The 18300-nt window shown below is 46.0% G+C and overlaps 1 protein-coding gene across 1 annotated transcript; it reads left to right on the top strand.

Moving 5' to 3' along the window:
• Positions 1-702: 702 nt before the first annotated feature.
• LOC115197652 (ETS domain-containing protein Elk-3) lies at positions 703-14226 on the top strand. The gene is made up of 5 exons (XM_029759387.1): positions 703-956; positions 7812-8020; positions 8773-9669; positions 12223-12345; positions 13945-14226. Exons 2-5 carry the CDS (start codon positions 7814-7816, stop codon positions 14035-14037), a joined length of 1320 nt encoding a protein of 439 aa, XP_029615247.1. The 5' UTR covers positions 703-956; positions 7812-7813; the 3' UTR covers positions 14038-14226.
• The last annotated feature ends 4074 nt before the right edge of the window (positions 14227-18300 follow it).

Here is an 18300-nt window from a genome sequence, read left to right as displayed (position 1 = left end):
AGACTGCTATATCATCCACTAATGCAGAACTATTAAAGGCTCTGTGCACCACTTTTGTGCTAATTTTTTTTTTCAATACATTTTTTTATTCAGATTTTTCAGGGCGTGCTGCAGCACCCTCAGCACCCATACTTCCTGAGACATGAAATAGATAGATGGGAGGGCATACGGGTTGGCCAAATTATTAATGTGTCATTTGTCTAAATGGGTAATGGAAACACTTCAACCACTGCATTTTTATTGGACACTTTCAGTTTTTACAGCTGTTTTTAATCGACACAACACAGTTTAATGGAAACACATTTTTCTATCCAAACTTTCTAAATGTCCACAGAAAAACAACTGAACTTAGTGGAAACATAGCTACTGTTAGTCTACACTTGTTGTTTACGAAACATGAGACAAATACAATTGTATTCTATTTGATGTCAGCTTAACTGTTGAGTATGTTGGAGAGTTACAATATTACCATGTGTGTTATAATCGAGAGCAACGTTGGCCATCGGCACGTAGAGAGAGAGAGAGAGAGAGAGAGAGAGAGAGAGAGAGAGAGAGAGAGAGAGAGAGAGAGAGAGAGAGAGAGAGAGAGAGAGAGAGAGAGAGGAGAGAGGAGAGAGAGAGAGAGAGAGAGAGAGAGAGAGAGAGAGAGAGAGAGGGAGAGAGAGGAGGAGAGAGAGAGAGAGAGAGAGAGAGAGAGGGAGGAGGAAAGGCGTGTTTACATAGACAGGCAAAACGCCTGGGGAATCGTAGGGAAGAGGAAGCCAGCCGGCTCTCTGTCTGCCTGCTCCAACTTCCTGCTCAGAAAGAGAAAAAGAAGCCAGGATCCTATTTCAGTCCAGCAGAGCCATGTAGCCAAGCTAGACGGCAGTCAGTCAGAATGGAAAAACAAGGGGTCATACAAATTTCATCATAAACGTTTTCAAGGAGTGGAAGGAAAGGCAAACAAGAGATCGCAGGTAATGTAAAAACAAGTGAATGTGTTTTTATGTTATGTTATTATGGTTTTTCATTGTTTCTTTGATAGTGAAAAGTCAACATGGATTTTGAAAGGTAGGTTGATGAATTAGGTAAACTGATCTCAATTATGGTAGATTATATGTGTGAGTAGACCACAGGTGGACAGGTAGTTTTGTTTCTAGTCTATACCAAAATTCATAAATTCATAAAGCTAGATGTATTGTTGCTGTTTATTCACATGTTTTACTGTAAACTCAGTGTAACAGAGGAATAGAATAGGATCTTTCAGCAAGAGAGTTTCTAGTTTGTCTGGTCTGGAGTAGACTACACAACATTTCTACGAGCTTCCGGTTTGCATCTGTCTGGTAGTAAAAACATCTTCAAACTTTGTCAGTGAGACAGAAAAATAAATAGACAGTATTGGAGTGTGTCTATTTCAACTCTGTCTAATCTCCCGTGTGAATTATGTTTTAGTCATACTATTCTATTCAAAAGTAAGAGAATGAGACAGACAGTTACATAAATATATCATAAAAAAGAAGATGGGTATTATACAGAGCTACCTAGATTCAACTCAAAACACCGCTTGGGCTTTCTGAAGCTGGCCGTATGTAACGACTATGGGGTTCACTCGCAATCGGTGGTTGGATTTTCCAGCGAGCGACGGACTGTGAATGTGAACAGGAAGAGAGCAGATTTAGTCATGGTTAAGTTGTCTCCACACACAGCACCTAATCACATTAGGAGTTTCAGTTCCCCAAAACACTGGATGGCTTTGTGTGAACTCTGAATAACCAGGAAGATCATGGTTCATATTACAAAGGTGACAAATGTTTTCGCACAAAACTGTGTTTAAATGATTGCTGAGGTGACGTGGAAAGTTGAACTTAATTAAATCAAATCAAATCAAATTTTATTTGTCACATGCGTCGAATACAACAGGTGTAGACCTTACAGTGAAATGCTTACTTACAAGCCCTTAACCAACAATGCAGTTTTAAGAAAAAAACAAAAAAAATAACGAGATAAGAATAACAAGAAATTAAAGAGCAGCAGTAAATAACAATAGTGGGGTTATATACAGGGGGTACCAGTACAGAGTCAATGTGCGGGGGCACCGGTGTCGAGGTAATTATGTACATGTAGGTAGTTATTAAAGTGGCTATGCATAGATAATAACAGAGAGTGCCAGCAGCGTAGAAGGGGAGGGGGGGGCAATGCAAATAATCTGGGTAGTCATTTGATTAGCTGTTCAAGAGTCTTATGGCTTGGGAGTAGAAGCTATTTAGAAGCCTCTTGGTCCTAGACTTGGCGCTCCGGTACCGCTTTCCATGCGGTAGCAGAGAGAACACTCTATGACTAGGGTGGCTGGAGTCTTTGACAATTTTTAGGGTCTTCCTCTGACACCGCCTGGTATAAAGGACCTGGATGTCAGGAAGCTAGGCCCCAGTGATGTACTGGGCCGTACGCACTACCCTCTGTAGTGCCTTGCGGTCGGAGGCCGAGCAGTTGCCATACCAGGCAGGGATGCAACCCGTCAGGATGCTCTCGATGGTGCATCTGTAAAACCTTTTGAGGATCTGGGGACCCATGCCAAATCTTTTCAGTCTCCTGAGGGGGAATAGGCTTTGTCGTGCCCTCTTCACAACTGTCTTGGTGTGCTTGCACCATGTTAGTTTGTTGGTGATGTGGATGCCAAGGAACTTGAAGCTCTCAGCCTGATCCACTACAGCCCCGTCGTTTCTCTGTAGTCCACAATCATCTCCTTTGTCTTGATCACGTTGAGGGAGAAGTTGTTGTCCTTCCACCACACTGTCAGGTCTCTGACCTCCTCCCTATAGGCTGTCTCATTGTTGTCTGTGATCAGGCCTACCACTGTTGTGTCGTCTGCAAACTTGATGATGGTGTTGGAGTCATGCCTGGTCGTGCAGTCATGAGTGAACAGGGAGTACAGGAAGGGACTGAGCCCCTGAGGGGCCCCTGTGTTGAGGATCAGTGTGGCGGATGTGTTGTTACCTACTCTTACCACCTAGGGGTGGCCCATCAGGATGTCCAGGATCCAGTTGCAGAGGGAGGTGTTTGGTCCCAGGGTCCTTAGCTTAGTGATGAGCTTTGAGGGCACTATGGTGTTGAATGCTGAGGAGTAGTCAATGAATAGCATTCTCACATAGGTGTTCCTTTTGTCCAGGTGTGAAAGGGCAGTGTGGAGTGCAATAGAGATTGCGTCATCTGTGGATCTGTTGGTGCGGTATGCAAATTGGAGTGGGTGTAGGGTTTCTGGGATAATTGTGTTGATGTGAGCCATGACGAGCTTTTGAAAGTATTTCATGGCTACAGAAGTGAGTGCTACGGGTCGGTAGTCATTTAGGCAAGTTACCTTAGTGTTCTTGGGCACAGAGACTATGGTGGTCTGCTTGAAACATGTTGGTATTATAGACTCAGACAGGGAGAGGTTGAAAATGTTAGTGAAGACACTTGCCAGTTGGTCAGCACATGCTCAGAGTACACATCCTGGTAATCCATCTGGCCCTGCGGCCTTGTGAATGTTGACCTGTTTGAAGGTCTTACATCGGCTGCGGAGAGCGTGATCACACAGTCGTTCGGAACAGCTGATGCTCTCATGCATGTTTCAGTGTTACTTGCCTCGAAGAGAGCATAGAAGTCATTTAACTCGTCTGGTTGGCTCATGTCATTGGGCAGCTCTTGGCTGTGCTTCCCTTTGTAGTCTGTAATAGTTTGCATGCCCTGCCACATCTGACGAGCGTCGGAGCTGGTGTAGTATGATTCAATCTTAGTCCTGTATTGATGCTTGCCTGTTTGATGGTTTGTCGGAGCGCAGCTTCCGGGTTTAGCTCAGTGCGAATGTTGCCTGTAACCCATGGTTTCTGGTTGGGTTATGTACGTACAGTCACTGTGGGGACGACGTCCTTGATTCTTCCAGGAAGAATCCCGGAACATATTCCAGTCTGTGCTAGCAAAACAGTCCTGTAGTTTTGCATCTGCTTCTTCTGACCACTTTTTTTTATAGACCGAGTCACTGGTGCTTCCTGCTTTAATTTTTGCTTGTAAGCAGGAATCAGGAGGATAGAATTGTGGTCAGATTTGCCAAATGGAGGGTGAGGGGGAGCTTTGTACGCGTCTCTGTGTGTGGAGTAAAGGTGTTGTAGAATTTGTTTTCCTTCTGGTTGCACATTTAACATGCTGATAGAAATTACGTAAAGCTGATTTAAGTTTCCCTGCATTAAAGTCCCCCGGCCACTAGGAACCCTAAACATAGAATGCCCTCTCAAAGCAGTCATTTGTCCCAGTATATGTCCAAGGGGTGGAGTGTGAGAGGGACAGTTTCACTTGATCCCATGACCCAGGCAGGCAGCGAGTCGGAAGTGGGACAGGATTGGGGAAATGCGCCCCATAGTGTTGGATCCCCCCTCTCCCTACCAATGTGTCCTTGACAGGAGAATAGGAGGAAGTCCTGACTTTGACAGTTTTGTGGTTTGACATTAGCAGATAGAAAACTCTAGGGATACTTTGTGCCGGAAATGTGTTCTGACGATGTGTGTGTATGTTTGTGTGTATGTGTCTAGGTGTGTACGTGTGTGTGTGTGTGTACTACGTAAGCGTGTGTCCGTGTGTGTGTGTGTGTGTGTGTGTGTGTGTGTGTGTGTGTGTGTGTGTGTGTGTGTGTGTGTACGTGGTTTGTGTAGGTTTGATAATGCATTCATTGATCAGGGTCAATAATATTTCACTTTCCTCATCAGAACACCGATCATTGAGTTTGTCCGAGTGTCTCATATTAAACCAGAACCAGAGAACAGTTTCCCAGGTTATTCCCTATGAAGTGCACTACTTTAGACAAGACTATTCCCTATGAAGTGTACTACTTTAGACAAGACTAGTCAGCCTGTGTGCTAGCGTGTAGACTGTGATTAACCAGGCAGACAGGAACTCATAGGACTGCACATTCCTCCATTAAAGGACAAAACCCACCCTGGTCGCTCCTCCCCGTCTTCCCCTCTCTCGCTCTCTCTCTCGGCTCGTCATACTTCCTGTAGCCTCAGCCAGGTTGGACCGCAGCATACTTCTGGCTTGAGCTGTTGTTCCTACTTTACCCCCCCCCCCCCCCCCCCATCTCCTCTGTTACTTTACATTACACATACTAGTCTGCACTGTTCTATTTCACACTGTGACTCGTCTTCACACATCACAGTGGAGGCTACTACAGCTACTACAGCAACAGGCTAGGAACAGCCCAGGGCCACCCTCCGGCGGCTGGCCTGTTGTCCATCCTCCAGCCTGCTCCTGGACAGTACAACAACCCTGGTTCAGTGGTGGAAAAAGTGCCCAATTTTCACACTAGAGTAAAAGTGAAGATACCGTAATAGAAAATAACTCAAGTAAAAGTGAAAGTCACCCAGTAAAATACTACTTGAGTAAAAGTTCAAAGGTATTTGGTTTTAAATATACTTAATTATTAAAAGTAAATGTAATTGCTCAAATATTAAAGTATAAATCATTTCAAATTCCTTATATTAAGCAAACCAGATGGCACGATTTTCTTGTTTTTTAATTTTATTTATGGATAGCCAGCGGCACACCCAGGTATCATTTATAAACAAAATATTTGTGTTCAGTGAGTCTGACAGATCAGAGGCAGTAGGGATGACCAGGGATGTTCTCTGTTTAGTGAGTCCGCCAGATCAGAGGCAGTAGGGATGACCAGGGATGTTCTCTGTTTACTGAGTCCGCCAGATCAGAGGCAGTAGGGATGACCAGGGATGTTCTCTGTTTAGTGAGTCCTCCAGATCAGAGGCAGTAGAGATGACCAGGGATTTCTCTGTTTAGTGAGTCCTCCAGATCAGAGGCAGTAGGGATGACCAGGGATGTTCTCTGTTTAGTGAGTCCTCCAGATCAGAGGCAGTAGGGATGACCAGGGATGTTCTCTGTTTAGTGAGTCCTCCAGATCAGAGGCAGTAGAGATGACCAGGGATTTCTCTGTTTAGTGAGTCCTCCAGATCAGAGGCAGTAGGGATGACCAGGGATGTTCTCTGTTTAGTGAGTCCTCCAGATCAGAGGCAGTAGGGATGACCAGGGATGTTCTCTGTTTAGTGAGTCCTCCAGATCAGAGGCAGTAGGGATGACCAGGGATGTTCTCTGTTTAGTGAGTCCTCCAGATCAGAGGCAGTAGGGATGACCAGGGATGTTCTCTGTTAGTGAGTCCTCCAGATCAGAGGCAGTAGGGATGACCAGGGATGTTCTCTGTTTAGTGAGTCCTCCAGATCAGAGGCAGTAGGGATGACCAGGGATGTTCTCTGTTTAGTGAGTCCGCCAGATCAGAGGCAGTAGGGATGACCAGGGATGTTCTCTGTTTAGTGAGTCCTCCAGATCAGAGGCAGTAGGGATGACCAGGGATGTTCTCTGTTTAGTGAGTCCTCCAGATCAGAGGCAGTAGGGATGACCAGGGATGTTCTCTGTTTAGTGAGTCCTCCAGATCAGAGGCAGTAGGGATGACCAGGGATGTTCTCTGTTTAGTGAGTCCGCCAGATCAGAGGCAGTAGGGATGACCAGGGATGTTCTCTGTTTAGTGAGTCCGCCAGATCAGAGGCAGTAGGGATGACCAGGGATGTTCTCTGTTTAGTGAGTCCTCCAGATCAGAGGCAGTAGGGATGACCAGGGATGTTCTCTGTTTAGTGAGTCCTCCAGATCAAAGGCAGTAGGGATGACCAGGGATGTTCTCTGTTTAGTGAGTCCTCCAGATCAGAGGCAGTAGGGACGACCAGGGATGTTCTCTGTTTAGTGAGTCCTCCAGATCAGAGGCAGTAGGGACGACCAGGGATGTTCTCTGTTTAGTGAGTCCTCCAGATCAGAGGCAGTAGGGATGGCCAGGGATGTTCTCTGTTTAGTGAGTCCACCAGATCAGAGGCAGTAGGGACGACCAGGGATGTTCTCTGTTTAGTGAGTCCACCAGATCAGAGGCAGTAGGGACGACCAGGGATGTTCTCTGTTTAGTGAGTCCTCCAAATCAGAGGCAGTAGGGACGACCAGGGATGTTCTCTGTTTAGTGAGTCCTCCAGATCAGAGGCAGTAGGGACGACCAGGGATGTTCTCTGTTTAGTGAGTCCTCCAGATCAGAGGCAGTAGGGACGACCAGGGATGTTCTCTGTTTAGTGAGTCCTCCAGATCAGAGGCAGTAGGGACGACCAGGGATGTTCTCTGTTTAGTGAGTCCTCCAGATCAGAGGCAGTAGGGACGACCAGGGATGTTCTCTGTTTAGTGAGTCCGCCAGATCAGAGGCAGTAGGGATGACCAGGGATGTTCTCTGTTTAGTGAGTCCTCCAGATCAGAGGCAGTAGAGATGACCAGGGATGTTCTCTGTTTAGTGAGACCACCAGATCAGAGGCAGTAGGGATGACCAGGGATGTTCTCTGTTTAGTGAGTCTTCCAGATCAGAGGCAGTAGAGATGACCAGGGATGTTCTCTGTTTAGTGAGACCATCAGATCAGAGGCAGTAGGGATGACCAGGGATGTTCTCTGTTTAGTGAGACCACCAGATCAGAGGCAGTAGGGATGACCAGGGATGTTCTCTTGATAAGTGTGTGAATTAGACCATTTTCCTGTCCTACTAAGTATTCAAAATGTAACGAGTACTTCTGGGTGTCAGGGGAAAATATATGGAGTAAAAAGTACGATAATTTCTTTAGGAATCTAGTGAAGTAAAAGTTTTCAAAAATATAAATAGTAAAGTATAGACACAAAAATAAACTAGTTAAGTAGTACTTTAAATTGTTTTTACTTCTGTACTTTACACCACTGCACTGGTTCCATGTTGATGCCATCAATGGTCTATGACCCTCTAGGTATGGACAGTGCTATTACGCTGTGGCAGTTCCTGTTACAGCTGTTATTGGACCAGAGTCACAAGCACCTGATCTGCTGGACGTCCACTGAAGGGGAGTTTAAACTGCTCAAGTCAGAGGAGGTGGCCAAGCTGTGGGGGCTCCGCAAGAACAAGACCAACATGAACTATGACAAGCTGAGCAGAGCTCTGAGATACTACTATGACAAGGTACTACATTTACACTACACAAACAGTAAACTAAACACTACTACCACAACATACAATTACTCACCCAGACATGCTACTACAAATAAATGAGACTAATATGAACTACGACAAGCTGAGCTCTGAGATACTACTATGACAAGGTACAGCCCTCTTGTTTGTTTGACATTTGGTTTTGATGTCACTTCACTCAAGGTACAGCTCTCTTGTTTGTTTGACATTTGGTTTTGATGTTACTTCATTCAAGGTACAGCCCTCTTGTATTAGAATACTCCCAACCACAATTATTTCTGCACTGTTTATTTGACATTTCGGTCGATGTGACATTTCATGGTAACTTCATGCTGTTTATTGTTCTTCTTTTTCAACCCGAAGATCCCCACTGGCAGATAGTTCCACTTCCTCTTGTTTCACCTAACAAACAGCATAGCCCAGAGACGATGATGCATCACATACCCACACACTGTAGAATTTCAGACATTTTGTTATCATTTTAGATGGCTTTGGTAGCAATTCATTTTTCTATGAATGAAATGTTGAAATCAAAATGGTTGCGTCAACACTGATAATTTAGAGTTCTGTTATTTATTGACAATAGAAAATAAAAATGTATGTGGTCTTCTTATCAGCTCATAAATGTGTATTCAATCTTTTGTCTGTAATTATATATATGAATAAAATATTAGGGAATTCACAAAAAAAAAATTCGGTTCAACCTGCACACTAATCTCAATATGATGTTGTATGTGCCCCAGAACATTATCAAGAAGGTGATCGGACAGAAGTTTGTCTACAAGTTTGTCTCATTCCCGGAAATCTTAAAGATGGACCCAGCAGCAGTAGAGATGGGCTTGGCTTCTGGTCGGGTTACGCTCCACGAGGACCAGGACATCCAGGACCTGGATGTAGAGGAGGAGGAGGAAGAGGAGGAGGAGGCGCAGCAGCAGAGGAGGGCCCTGGGGGCAGTGTTAGGGGCGGCTGCGGCGGCCCAGCAGGCTGCGTGTCATAACAAGTACTTCTGCTCTGGCCTCTACTCTTCCTTCAGCATCAACGCCCTCCATTCTCCTTCAGAGGAGTTGCTCCGGGCCCTGAGGGAGAGACAGCAGGACGAGGCCCGCTCCGGAGTCATCCGATTTGGGACGGGTACCACCGAGAGGACTCCCCCCTCACTGTCCCTCATCAAGCCTGAGCCTTCATCACAATCCTTCAGCACCCACAGGCCATCCAAACCCTCCCCTCTCCACCATTACACCCAACACCAACACCAGCGCCACTCTCCGCCCTCCTCCTCCCACCACAGCCCTAACCCCCAGCCAGGGCCAGGCCGAGGATGCTGGAGCCCAGAGGCTGAAGAGGAGGAGGAGGGGGAGGACTCTGACCAGGGAGCCCAGCCTTTGAATCTCTCTTCTGGGCATAGAGAGAGAGAGCAGGCCCTGAAGCCTCCGGAGAAGAGGACCAGTGGTGGTAGTAGGGTTAGTGGTAGTAGTCATGGAGACAGTTGTCATGGACTCCCACCCAAAACCAATAAGCCCAAAGCCCTAGAGATCTCCGCCCCCTCCCTGCTCTTGACAGGAAGTGATATCGGCTCGATAGCCCTCAATAGCCCCGCTCTACCGTCTGGATCCCTCACCCACACCTTCTTCACTGCACAGGTATGGTGAACTATACTGCTATTTGACATGATACAGCACCAGGGAATACTTAACACTAGCATCATTAATAAACCCTATTTCCAACATTATAAAGTCAGGTAAACTGATTCCACTCCATATTAGGTTGCTGTTGAAGACTTGCCCACTCACATCTCACTCGTGAGTGATGCTAGTTAATCTTCTCTAAGATAGAGAATAGTGTTGGAGTGATTTTTCTTTCCTTCCCATCTGTACTGAGGCCTGCCTGGTTACGGGGGGAGATGGAGGCTGGAGTCTATCTAGAGTTCCAGGCCATTACTTCTGTGTCCCCAAAGCCCAGCTACAGCAGGCCCAGACCGCTCAGCCACATCGGACCCAGTCTTCTAGATGATATGGGTCTTTTTACAATACTATGTTACGGAGCACACGATCCAAACTCAAGCAGTATTCAAAAATTCACATCCAAATACAGATTTTCCAGTGTGTATTTTAGTTTGTGTGTTTTTTTGTCATGTAAAAAAATCATGAGGCTTCGCTGAACCACATTTTCATCATCAGAAAGAAGACTTCTCCACGGACAGTGGTACAGATTATACAGAAACAACAACTGAAACACTGTTTATAGCGGTGCAAAGGAAGACCAGAGGAAAAACAAGAGATTTACACATATCCTGTCCTAGTCAGAGAGAGAGAGAGAGAGAGGGGGGGGTATGAGAGAGAGAGATGGTATGAGAGAGAGAGAGGGTATGAGAGAGAGAGATGGTATGAGAGAGAGAGAGAGGGTATGAGAGAGAGATGGCATGAGAGAGAGAGAGAGAAAGATGGTATGAGAGAGAGAGAGAGAGAGAGAGAGAGAGGGTATGAGAGAGAGATGGTATGAGAGAGAGAGAGAGGGTATGAGAGAGAGAGATGGCATGAGAGAGAGAGAGAGATGGTATGAGAGAGAGAGAGAGAGAGAGAGAGAGAGAGAGGGTATGAGAGAGAGAGAGAGAGAGAGAGATGGTATGAGAGAGAGAGAGAGATGGTATGAGAGAGAGAGAGATGGTATGAGAGAGAGAGATGGTATGAGAGAGAGAGAGAAAGAGAGATGGTATGAGAGAGAGAGAGAGAGAGAGAGAGAGAGAGAGAGAGAGAGAGAGAGAGAGAGAGAGGGTATGAGAGAGAGAGAGATGGTATGAGAGAGAGAGAGAGATGGTATGAGAGAGAGAGCGAAAGAGAGATGGTATGAGAGAGAGAGAGAGAGAGAGGAGAGAGAGAGGAGAGAGAGAGAGATGGTATGAGAGAGGGAGAGGGAGAGAGGAGAGAGAGGGAGAGGGAGAGGAGAGAGAGAGGTGGTATGAGAGGGAGAGAGAGAGAGAGGAGAGAGAGGGAGAGGAGAGAGAGAGATGGTATGAGAGAGGGAGAGGGAGAGAGGGAGAGATGGTATGAGGTGGGGAGGCTAAGTGATACCATATGCTCCAATCATTCCATTAATATGAAGGAAAAGGCAGGCAGACCAGTCATGCAGGGCTGGGTCCCTCCACAACACTGGCTTACATCTCCATCTGGAGTTGATAAGGGAGAGACAGAGGGGGAGATAAATTCATTTCACATGTTGCTCTCTAGCCCCTACAGGTGTTCAACGGGATATGATTACCTAGGAGTGAAACCTTAACAACATTCACCCTACTTCACCACCCTACCTCACCACCCTACCTCTCCACTCTACCTCTCCACTCTACCTCTCCACTCTACCTCTCCACCCTACCTCACCACCCTACCTCACCACTCTACCTCACCACCCTACCTCTCCACCCTACCTCACCACCCTACCTCACCACCCTACCTCTCCAACCTACCTCTCCACCCTACCTCACCACCCTACCTCTCCACCCTACCTCACCACCCTACCTCTCCACCCTACCTCACCACCCTACCTCTCCACCCTACCTCTCCACCCTACCTCTCCAACCTACCTCACCACCCTACCTCTCCACTCTACCTCTCCACCCTACCTCACCACCCTACCTCTCCAACCTACCTCTCCACCCTACCTCTCCAACCTACCTCTCCAACCTACCTCTCCACCCTACCTCACCACCCTACCTCTCCACCCTACCTCTCCACCCTACCTCACCACCCTACCTAACCACCCTACCTCTCCAACCTACCTCTCCACCCTACCTCACCACCCTACCTCTCCACCCTACCCTCTCCAACCTACCTCTCCACCCTACCTCACCACCCTACCTCTCCACCCTACCTCTCCAACCTACCTCTCCACCCTACCTCTCCAACCTACCTAACCACCCTACCTCTCCAACCTACCTCTCCACCCTACCTCACCACCCTACCTAACCACCCTACCTCACCACCCTACCTCTCCAACCTACCTCACCCTTGTATGGAAAGGAGGAACCAGACTTTGTTTGAGTTGTTCATAAGAACACCAAGTTGAGATACAAAACTCAAATACTCTTTACTCTCTCTGCCCTCCCCCTCTCTCTCCATCTTTCTCTCTGACCCCCCTCTTTCTCTCTCTGCCCCCCCCCCCCCCCACTCTCTCTCTCTACCCTTTTCATTTTCCCTCCCTAGACTCCATCTGGTCTGCTGCTGGGCCACAGCTCTCTGTTATCAGGCGTTCACTTTTGGAGCAGCCTAAGTCCCGCAGCCCCTCTGAGCCCGGCCCGACTACAAGGACACGGATCACTGTTTCAGGTAAAACCTGGAGGGAGGGAGTGAAAGACAGAAGTGCTGAATGGACTGTGTTTTTTTGTTTACTCCCCAAGATGGGTAGTTGAGGAGGGAGTTCAGGGAGGGAGAGAAAGAAGGATGGAGAGAGCGAGAGAGAGGAGGGAGGCAGAGGGACAGTGTTTGTTGCATTTACATTTCATTTACATTTAAGTCATTTAGCAGATGCTCTTATCCAGAGCGACTTACAAATTGGTGCATTCACCTTATGATATCCAGTGGAATAACCACTTTACAATAGTGCATCTAAATCTTTTTTTTTGGGGGGGGGGGGGGGGGGGGGGGGGGGTTAGAAGGATTACTTTATCCTATCCCAGGTATTCGATTCGATATTGTTGGGTTGATCGCCACATCTTGTTTGTTTCCCCCTGAGGATGGACAGGTGAGGAAGGAGTTCTTAGACTGTTGAATTCCACTCAGCTGTAACGATGAGCATACCGTTCAAATGTATGCTAATGTGTGTCAGCTAGAATCAATCTTAGCATTTCTCTCCATGTCTTCCATTGTCCAACCTCCTGACCTGCCCTGGTAAAATGTACAACTTTTTTCACATCCCTCTCTATCACTTTGATCTTAAGTACACTTACCTGTAATTCTACATTCCAGGTCATTTTTTAGATGTTCTATACGCTCAGTGTGTGAATGAAGTGAGTTTGACTGCAATAACAGAGACCGACCTGGCTGTGTTTGCTCTTTCGTCTCGAAGTCAGTATACCTCCAGTTTCAGCGTTAACATAGGCAGAGAGGGATAGATATCCTGTGAATACTTCCTGTTTGAGCCCAGGGGAGCCGAGCCGGTCTGATCTGGTTTCGGCGAGGGCTGATCCTGGTCCGCATCCCAAATGGCACCCTATCCTCTATATAGTGCACTACTTTTGACTAGTGCATTATGTAGGAAATAGGGTGCAGTGTGGGACACAGACCTGTTCCTCATTTGTGCAGCTATCCAGCCCTCCTCCTCCCCTCCCAGCATCACACACCTAAGCAGCCTCTTTGTGTACAATGCATAGTTCATTCACTTCACCCTCTATAGAGCCAGTTAGGGAGGGAGAAATGATCAGGAGGGAGGGAGAGGAGGAGGGAGGGAGGGAAGAAGCACAGTGCATAGAACAACAGGAAACCAGGATTACAGTTCCTCTGGTGATAGAAGCAGAGACCTGGGGTGTAATCATTCGTCAGATTCTGCTGCAAAACCTTTTGGCGGTTGCAACACGTTTTGCAACACGTTTTGCGACGGGAACCGTTTACTCCAAACTTAAAACGTTTTCAGGTTGGTCCCTCCCCATTTCTTTCAGTTTGCTTCCTAAAGTAAACAGTAAATGGTTTCCGTTGCAAAACGTTTTGAAACATACAAAACGTTTTACAACAGAATCCGACTAATGAATACACCCCTGGACAAGGCTTCTGTGAATTGGAAACATTGTGAATTTGTTGTAAAGATTGAAACACTGTGGGACAGCATTATATGCAGTGTGTAGGCCTCTTCTTTCTTCATTGCCCAGCACTAGATTTAGAAAGTTCAGGAGCATTGGCTGAACCTCCACACCTCTCTCTCTCTGTCAACAGTTCCCCAGCCTAATGAATGGACACCTCCCCCTGCCAAACTTGGACGGGTCCCCCTCACCCCTGCTCCTGTCCCCTGCCAATCACAAGTCATGATTCAGGCTCTCAAAACCGAATCCAGCTCATTTGACCAACTGCCACCTGCATCATGAATTCCCATCAGCCTTCACTTGATTTTCTTCCAAATTTGCTTATGATTTGGAGTCTCAACCCCCCCTCATCCCCCCCTCATCTCACCCCCCCTCATCCATCTCAACTCCCCCCTCATCCATCTAAACCCCCCCTCATCCCCCATCCATCTCAACCCCCCCACTCATCTCTCCCCCTCATCCATCTCAACCCCCCCTCATCCCCCATCCATCTCAACTCCCCCCTCATCCATCTAAACCCCCCCTCATCCCCCATCCATCTCAACCCCCCCACTCATCTCTCCCCCCTCATCCATCTCAACCCCCCCTCATCCCCCATCCATCTCAACCCCCCCTCATCCATCTCAACTCCCCCCTCATCCATCTCAACCCCCCCTCATCCCCCATCCATCTCAACCCCCCCTCATCCATCTCAACTCCCCCCTCATCCATCTCAACCCCCCCTCATCCCCCATCCATCTCAGCCCACCCCCCCTCAACCATCTCACCCCCCCTCATCCATCTCAACCCCCCCCTCCCCCATTTATCCCCCCATCCATCTCAACCCCCCCCACTCATCTCACCTCCCCTCATCCATCTCAACCCCACCTCATCCCCATCAATCTCAACCCCCCCACTCATCTCTCCCCCCCTCATCCATCTCAACTCCCCCCCATCCATTTCAACCCCCCCATCTCTAGAAGTATAATTGTGTTTGTAATCATCATTACAGAATGTGAAACATTGTCGTTTTCATTGTATGATATTGAATTGTATTGAATGCACTATAGCACCGGCTGTGCCTTTTGAAAATGTGAGACTATTGACGTGTTTCCCCTCCCCAAAAAATTAAAAAATATATATATATAAAGACGGGATTCCAAAATCAATGAAAAAGCTTTGTAACACTTTGTAATGTTCTTTGTTTTGTACTGGAGCGGATCTATACAGTATATATTCTGTATAATGTTATATTGGTGAAAAGTCTTGTTTTGAATAAAACTGAAGCATTGAATGTTGTAACGCTGCCTTCTGGTCTTCATAATATACAGTTATACAGTAGAGGTCTAAACCACCCAATGTATCGTGTGTGTGTGTGTGTGTGTGTGTGTGTGTGTGTGTGTGTGTGTGTGTGTACTCACACTACAGGAAGTAAGGGAACAGGAGCCTAACAGACCAGACATTTACATATCATCTTCAATTTAATTTTCTTTCCCTGAAAAAAATCTCAAATATAAGGAGGGCATCCCTTACGACATGCCACACTAATATTAACTATCCACAAATAACGTTAAAGTAATAATATCATACCAAACATCCGGTATGTAACACTGTTAAATAGACCGCAGTAGACTCCATACTGTGTTCACTAGGAGAGCTGGGCCCCGTAGTCACGAAGCGTCTCAGAGCAGGAGTGCTGATCTAGGACCACGTCCACCCCACTCCACGTAATCTCATTGAATATTATCTGAAAAGGTAAAACTGATCCTAGATCAGCACTGCTACAGCATCATGAGGCAGCTCAGAGTAGGAGTGCTGGTCTAGGATCAAGTTGTAAAGTACTAGTTATTTTGTTGCTTTGACAATACATTTCTGAAGATGATTATTTATTTAATGAGATTAGTGATTCGTTTTAAGGGTCAACCCTCCATTTCTCTGGTGTTTCGTGGTGGAAAACTAAGCGGGTCGAGCATAACGCGTCAACCCTGTCATTATCCATAGATAGGCTACAAATGTTTTAACAATTCAATATGTTTTGATGCAGACCCTTCCCCCTGTCACCAGGGGTTTATGGCTGATTTAAGTTGAAATCATCAGCCCTGTTACTTTATTTAGCACTAAAAGTATTTTTTCAGATAATTATTTAAAAAAATCCTAAATTGAACATGTGCTCTTCATTACAAAATGTTAAAATTTGGTGAAATAAAATGTTTATTTTTTATAAGTTACACTACCCAGAAGGGACTCATTTCCTGAAATGATATAAGGAACTGGGCGCGATTACGGACCGAGGAGTTCAGTGACTGTATGTTCCTCTTTTCCCATACAGAGCAGGCAACCAACACAATGATAAAAGCAATCCAAAACAAGGAACCGTTTTCCAGCTGGTTGTCTGAAGGTAGGATGAGAATGGATGGCAGAGTAGAAACATAACTGTCGGCAATTCACACCTCTTCAGTCTATCTGGCCTGGTTCGACAGTGAGATTTTACCTCCGCTCACATACTCTTCACGACAGACACAGGAAGCTTGGTGCAATAGAGAGGAGCGGAGAAGACGAAACTGTCACCATGTGGTGGTAGTGGCCATGTTCCAGGTCGCCTACAGTGCAGTCCTGTTGCACAGATAATCAGATTGTTCAGTTATAGATATACTGCAATTTAAAAAAAGATATACTACTTCCTCATCTATGACCAATTGGATCTGTTCTATGCAAATGAGTACGTAGCATTTCATATTGCAGGAACCCTCATCAATACAACTTAATAATCTAACAACCTGAGCAACTCAACTGCAATGTAGGTGACCTGGAACATGGCCAATGCCTCTGGGTGTTCTGAAGAATAAAAATAAAAGTCAGATATTTGACATCTTCCTGTAATGCCCATATCAATAAAATACACATAGCCAAATCTCTGACATACTGCTTTTGTTCATTCATTGGTCATGAGTCATGACAAGAGGCCACATCATTCTGGAATGATATGACGTCACAAAGGAATCATCCAGACGTTCTCAATGTTCTCCTTAACGGCTTCCCTCTGGATCTAACCAGTACGGGTTTCTAAATCTTGGTTGGGAGAATTAGGGTAGAAGCTTCACTACTACATTACATATACAGTTGAAGTCGGAAGTTTACATACACTAAGGTTGGAGTCATTAAAACTCGTTTTTCAACCACTCCACAAATTTCTTGTTAACAAACTATAGTTTTGGCAAGTCGGTTAAGACATCTACTTTCTGCATGACACAAGTCATTTTTTCCAACAATTGTTTACAGACAGATTATTTCACTTAATCACAATTCCAGTGGGTCAGAAATGAACATACACTAAGTAGACTGTGCCTTTAAACAGCATGGAAAATTACAGAAAATTATGTCATGCCTTTAGAAGCTTCTGATAGGCTAATTGACATAATTTGAGTCAATTGGAGGTGTACCTGTGGATGTATTTCAAGGCCTACCTTCAAACTCAGTGCCTCTTTGCATGACATCAAGGGAAAATCAAAAGAAATCAGCCAAGACCTCAGAATTTTTTTTGTAGACCTCCACAAGTCTGGTTCATCCTTGGGAGCAATTTCCAAACGCCTAAAGGTACCACGTTCATCTGTACAAACAATAGTACGCAAGTATAAACACCATGGGACCATGTAGCCATCATGCTGCTCAGGAAGGAGACGCGTTCTGCCTCCTAGAGATGAACGTACTTTGGTGCGAAAAGTGCAAATCAATCCCAGAACAACAGCAAAGGACCTTGTGAAGATGCTGGAGGAAACAGGTAGAAAAGTATCTATATCCACAGTAAAACGAGTCGTATATCGACATAACCTGAAAGGCCGCTCAGCAAGGAAGAAGCCACTGCTACAAAACCGCCATAAAAAAGCCAGACTACGGCTTGCAACTGCACATGGGGACAAAGATCATACTTTTTGGAGCAATGTCCTCTGGTCTGATGAAACAAAAATGGAACTGTTTGGCCATAATGACCATCGTTATGTTTGGAGGAAAAAGGGGGAGGCTTGCATGCCGAAGAACACCATTCCAACCGTGAAGCACGGGGGTGGCAGCATCATGTTGTGGGGGTGCTTTGCTGCAGGAAACTCTGGTGCACTTCACTTCACATGTTGTGGGCAGAACTGAAAAAGTGTGTGCGAGCAAGGAGGCCTACAAACCTGACTCAGTTACACCAGCTCTGTCAGGAGGAAGGGGCCAAAATTCACCCAACTTATTGTGGGAAGCTTGTGGAAGGCTATGCGAAACATTTTACCCAAGTTAAACAATTTAAAGGCAATGCTACCAAATGCTAATTGAGTGTACGTAAACTTCTGACCCACTGGGAATGTGATGGAAGAAATAAAATCTGAATATAAATATAGACGTTCTTTTTTTTCTACTGTGTCATTGACTTGTTTATTGTGTTATTGACTGTATGTTTGTTTACTCCATGTGTAACTCTGTGTTGTTGTCTGTGTCACACTGCTTTGCTTTATCTTGGCCAGGTCGCAGTTGT

Source organism: Salmo trutta, chromosome 7 (genome assembly GCF_901001165.1).
Source record: "Salmo trutta chromosome 7, fSalTru1.1, whole genome shotgun sequence".
Classification (NCBI taxonomy): Eukaryota; Metazoa; Chordata; class Actinopteri; order Salmoniformes; family Salmonidae; genus Salmo; species Salmo trutta.
This window is presented reverse-complemented; position numbering and strand designations above follow the sequence as displayed.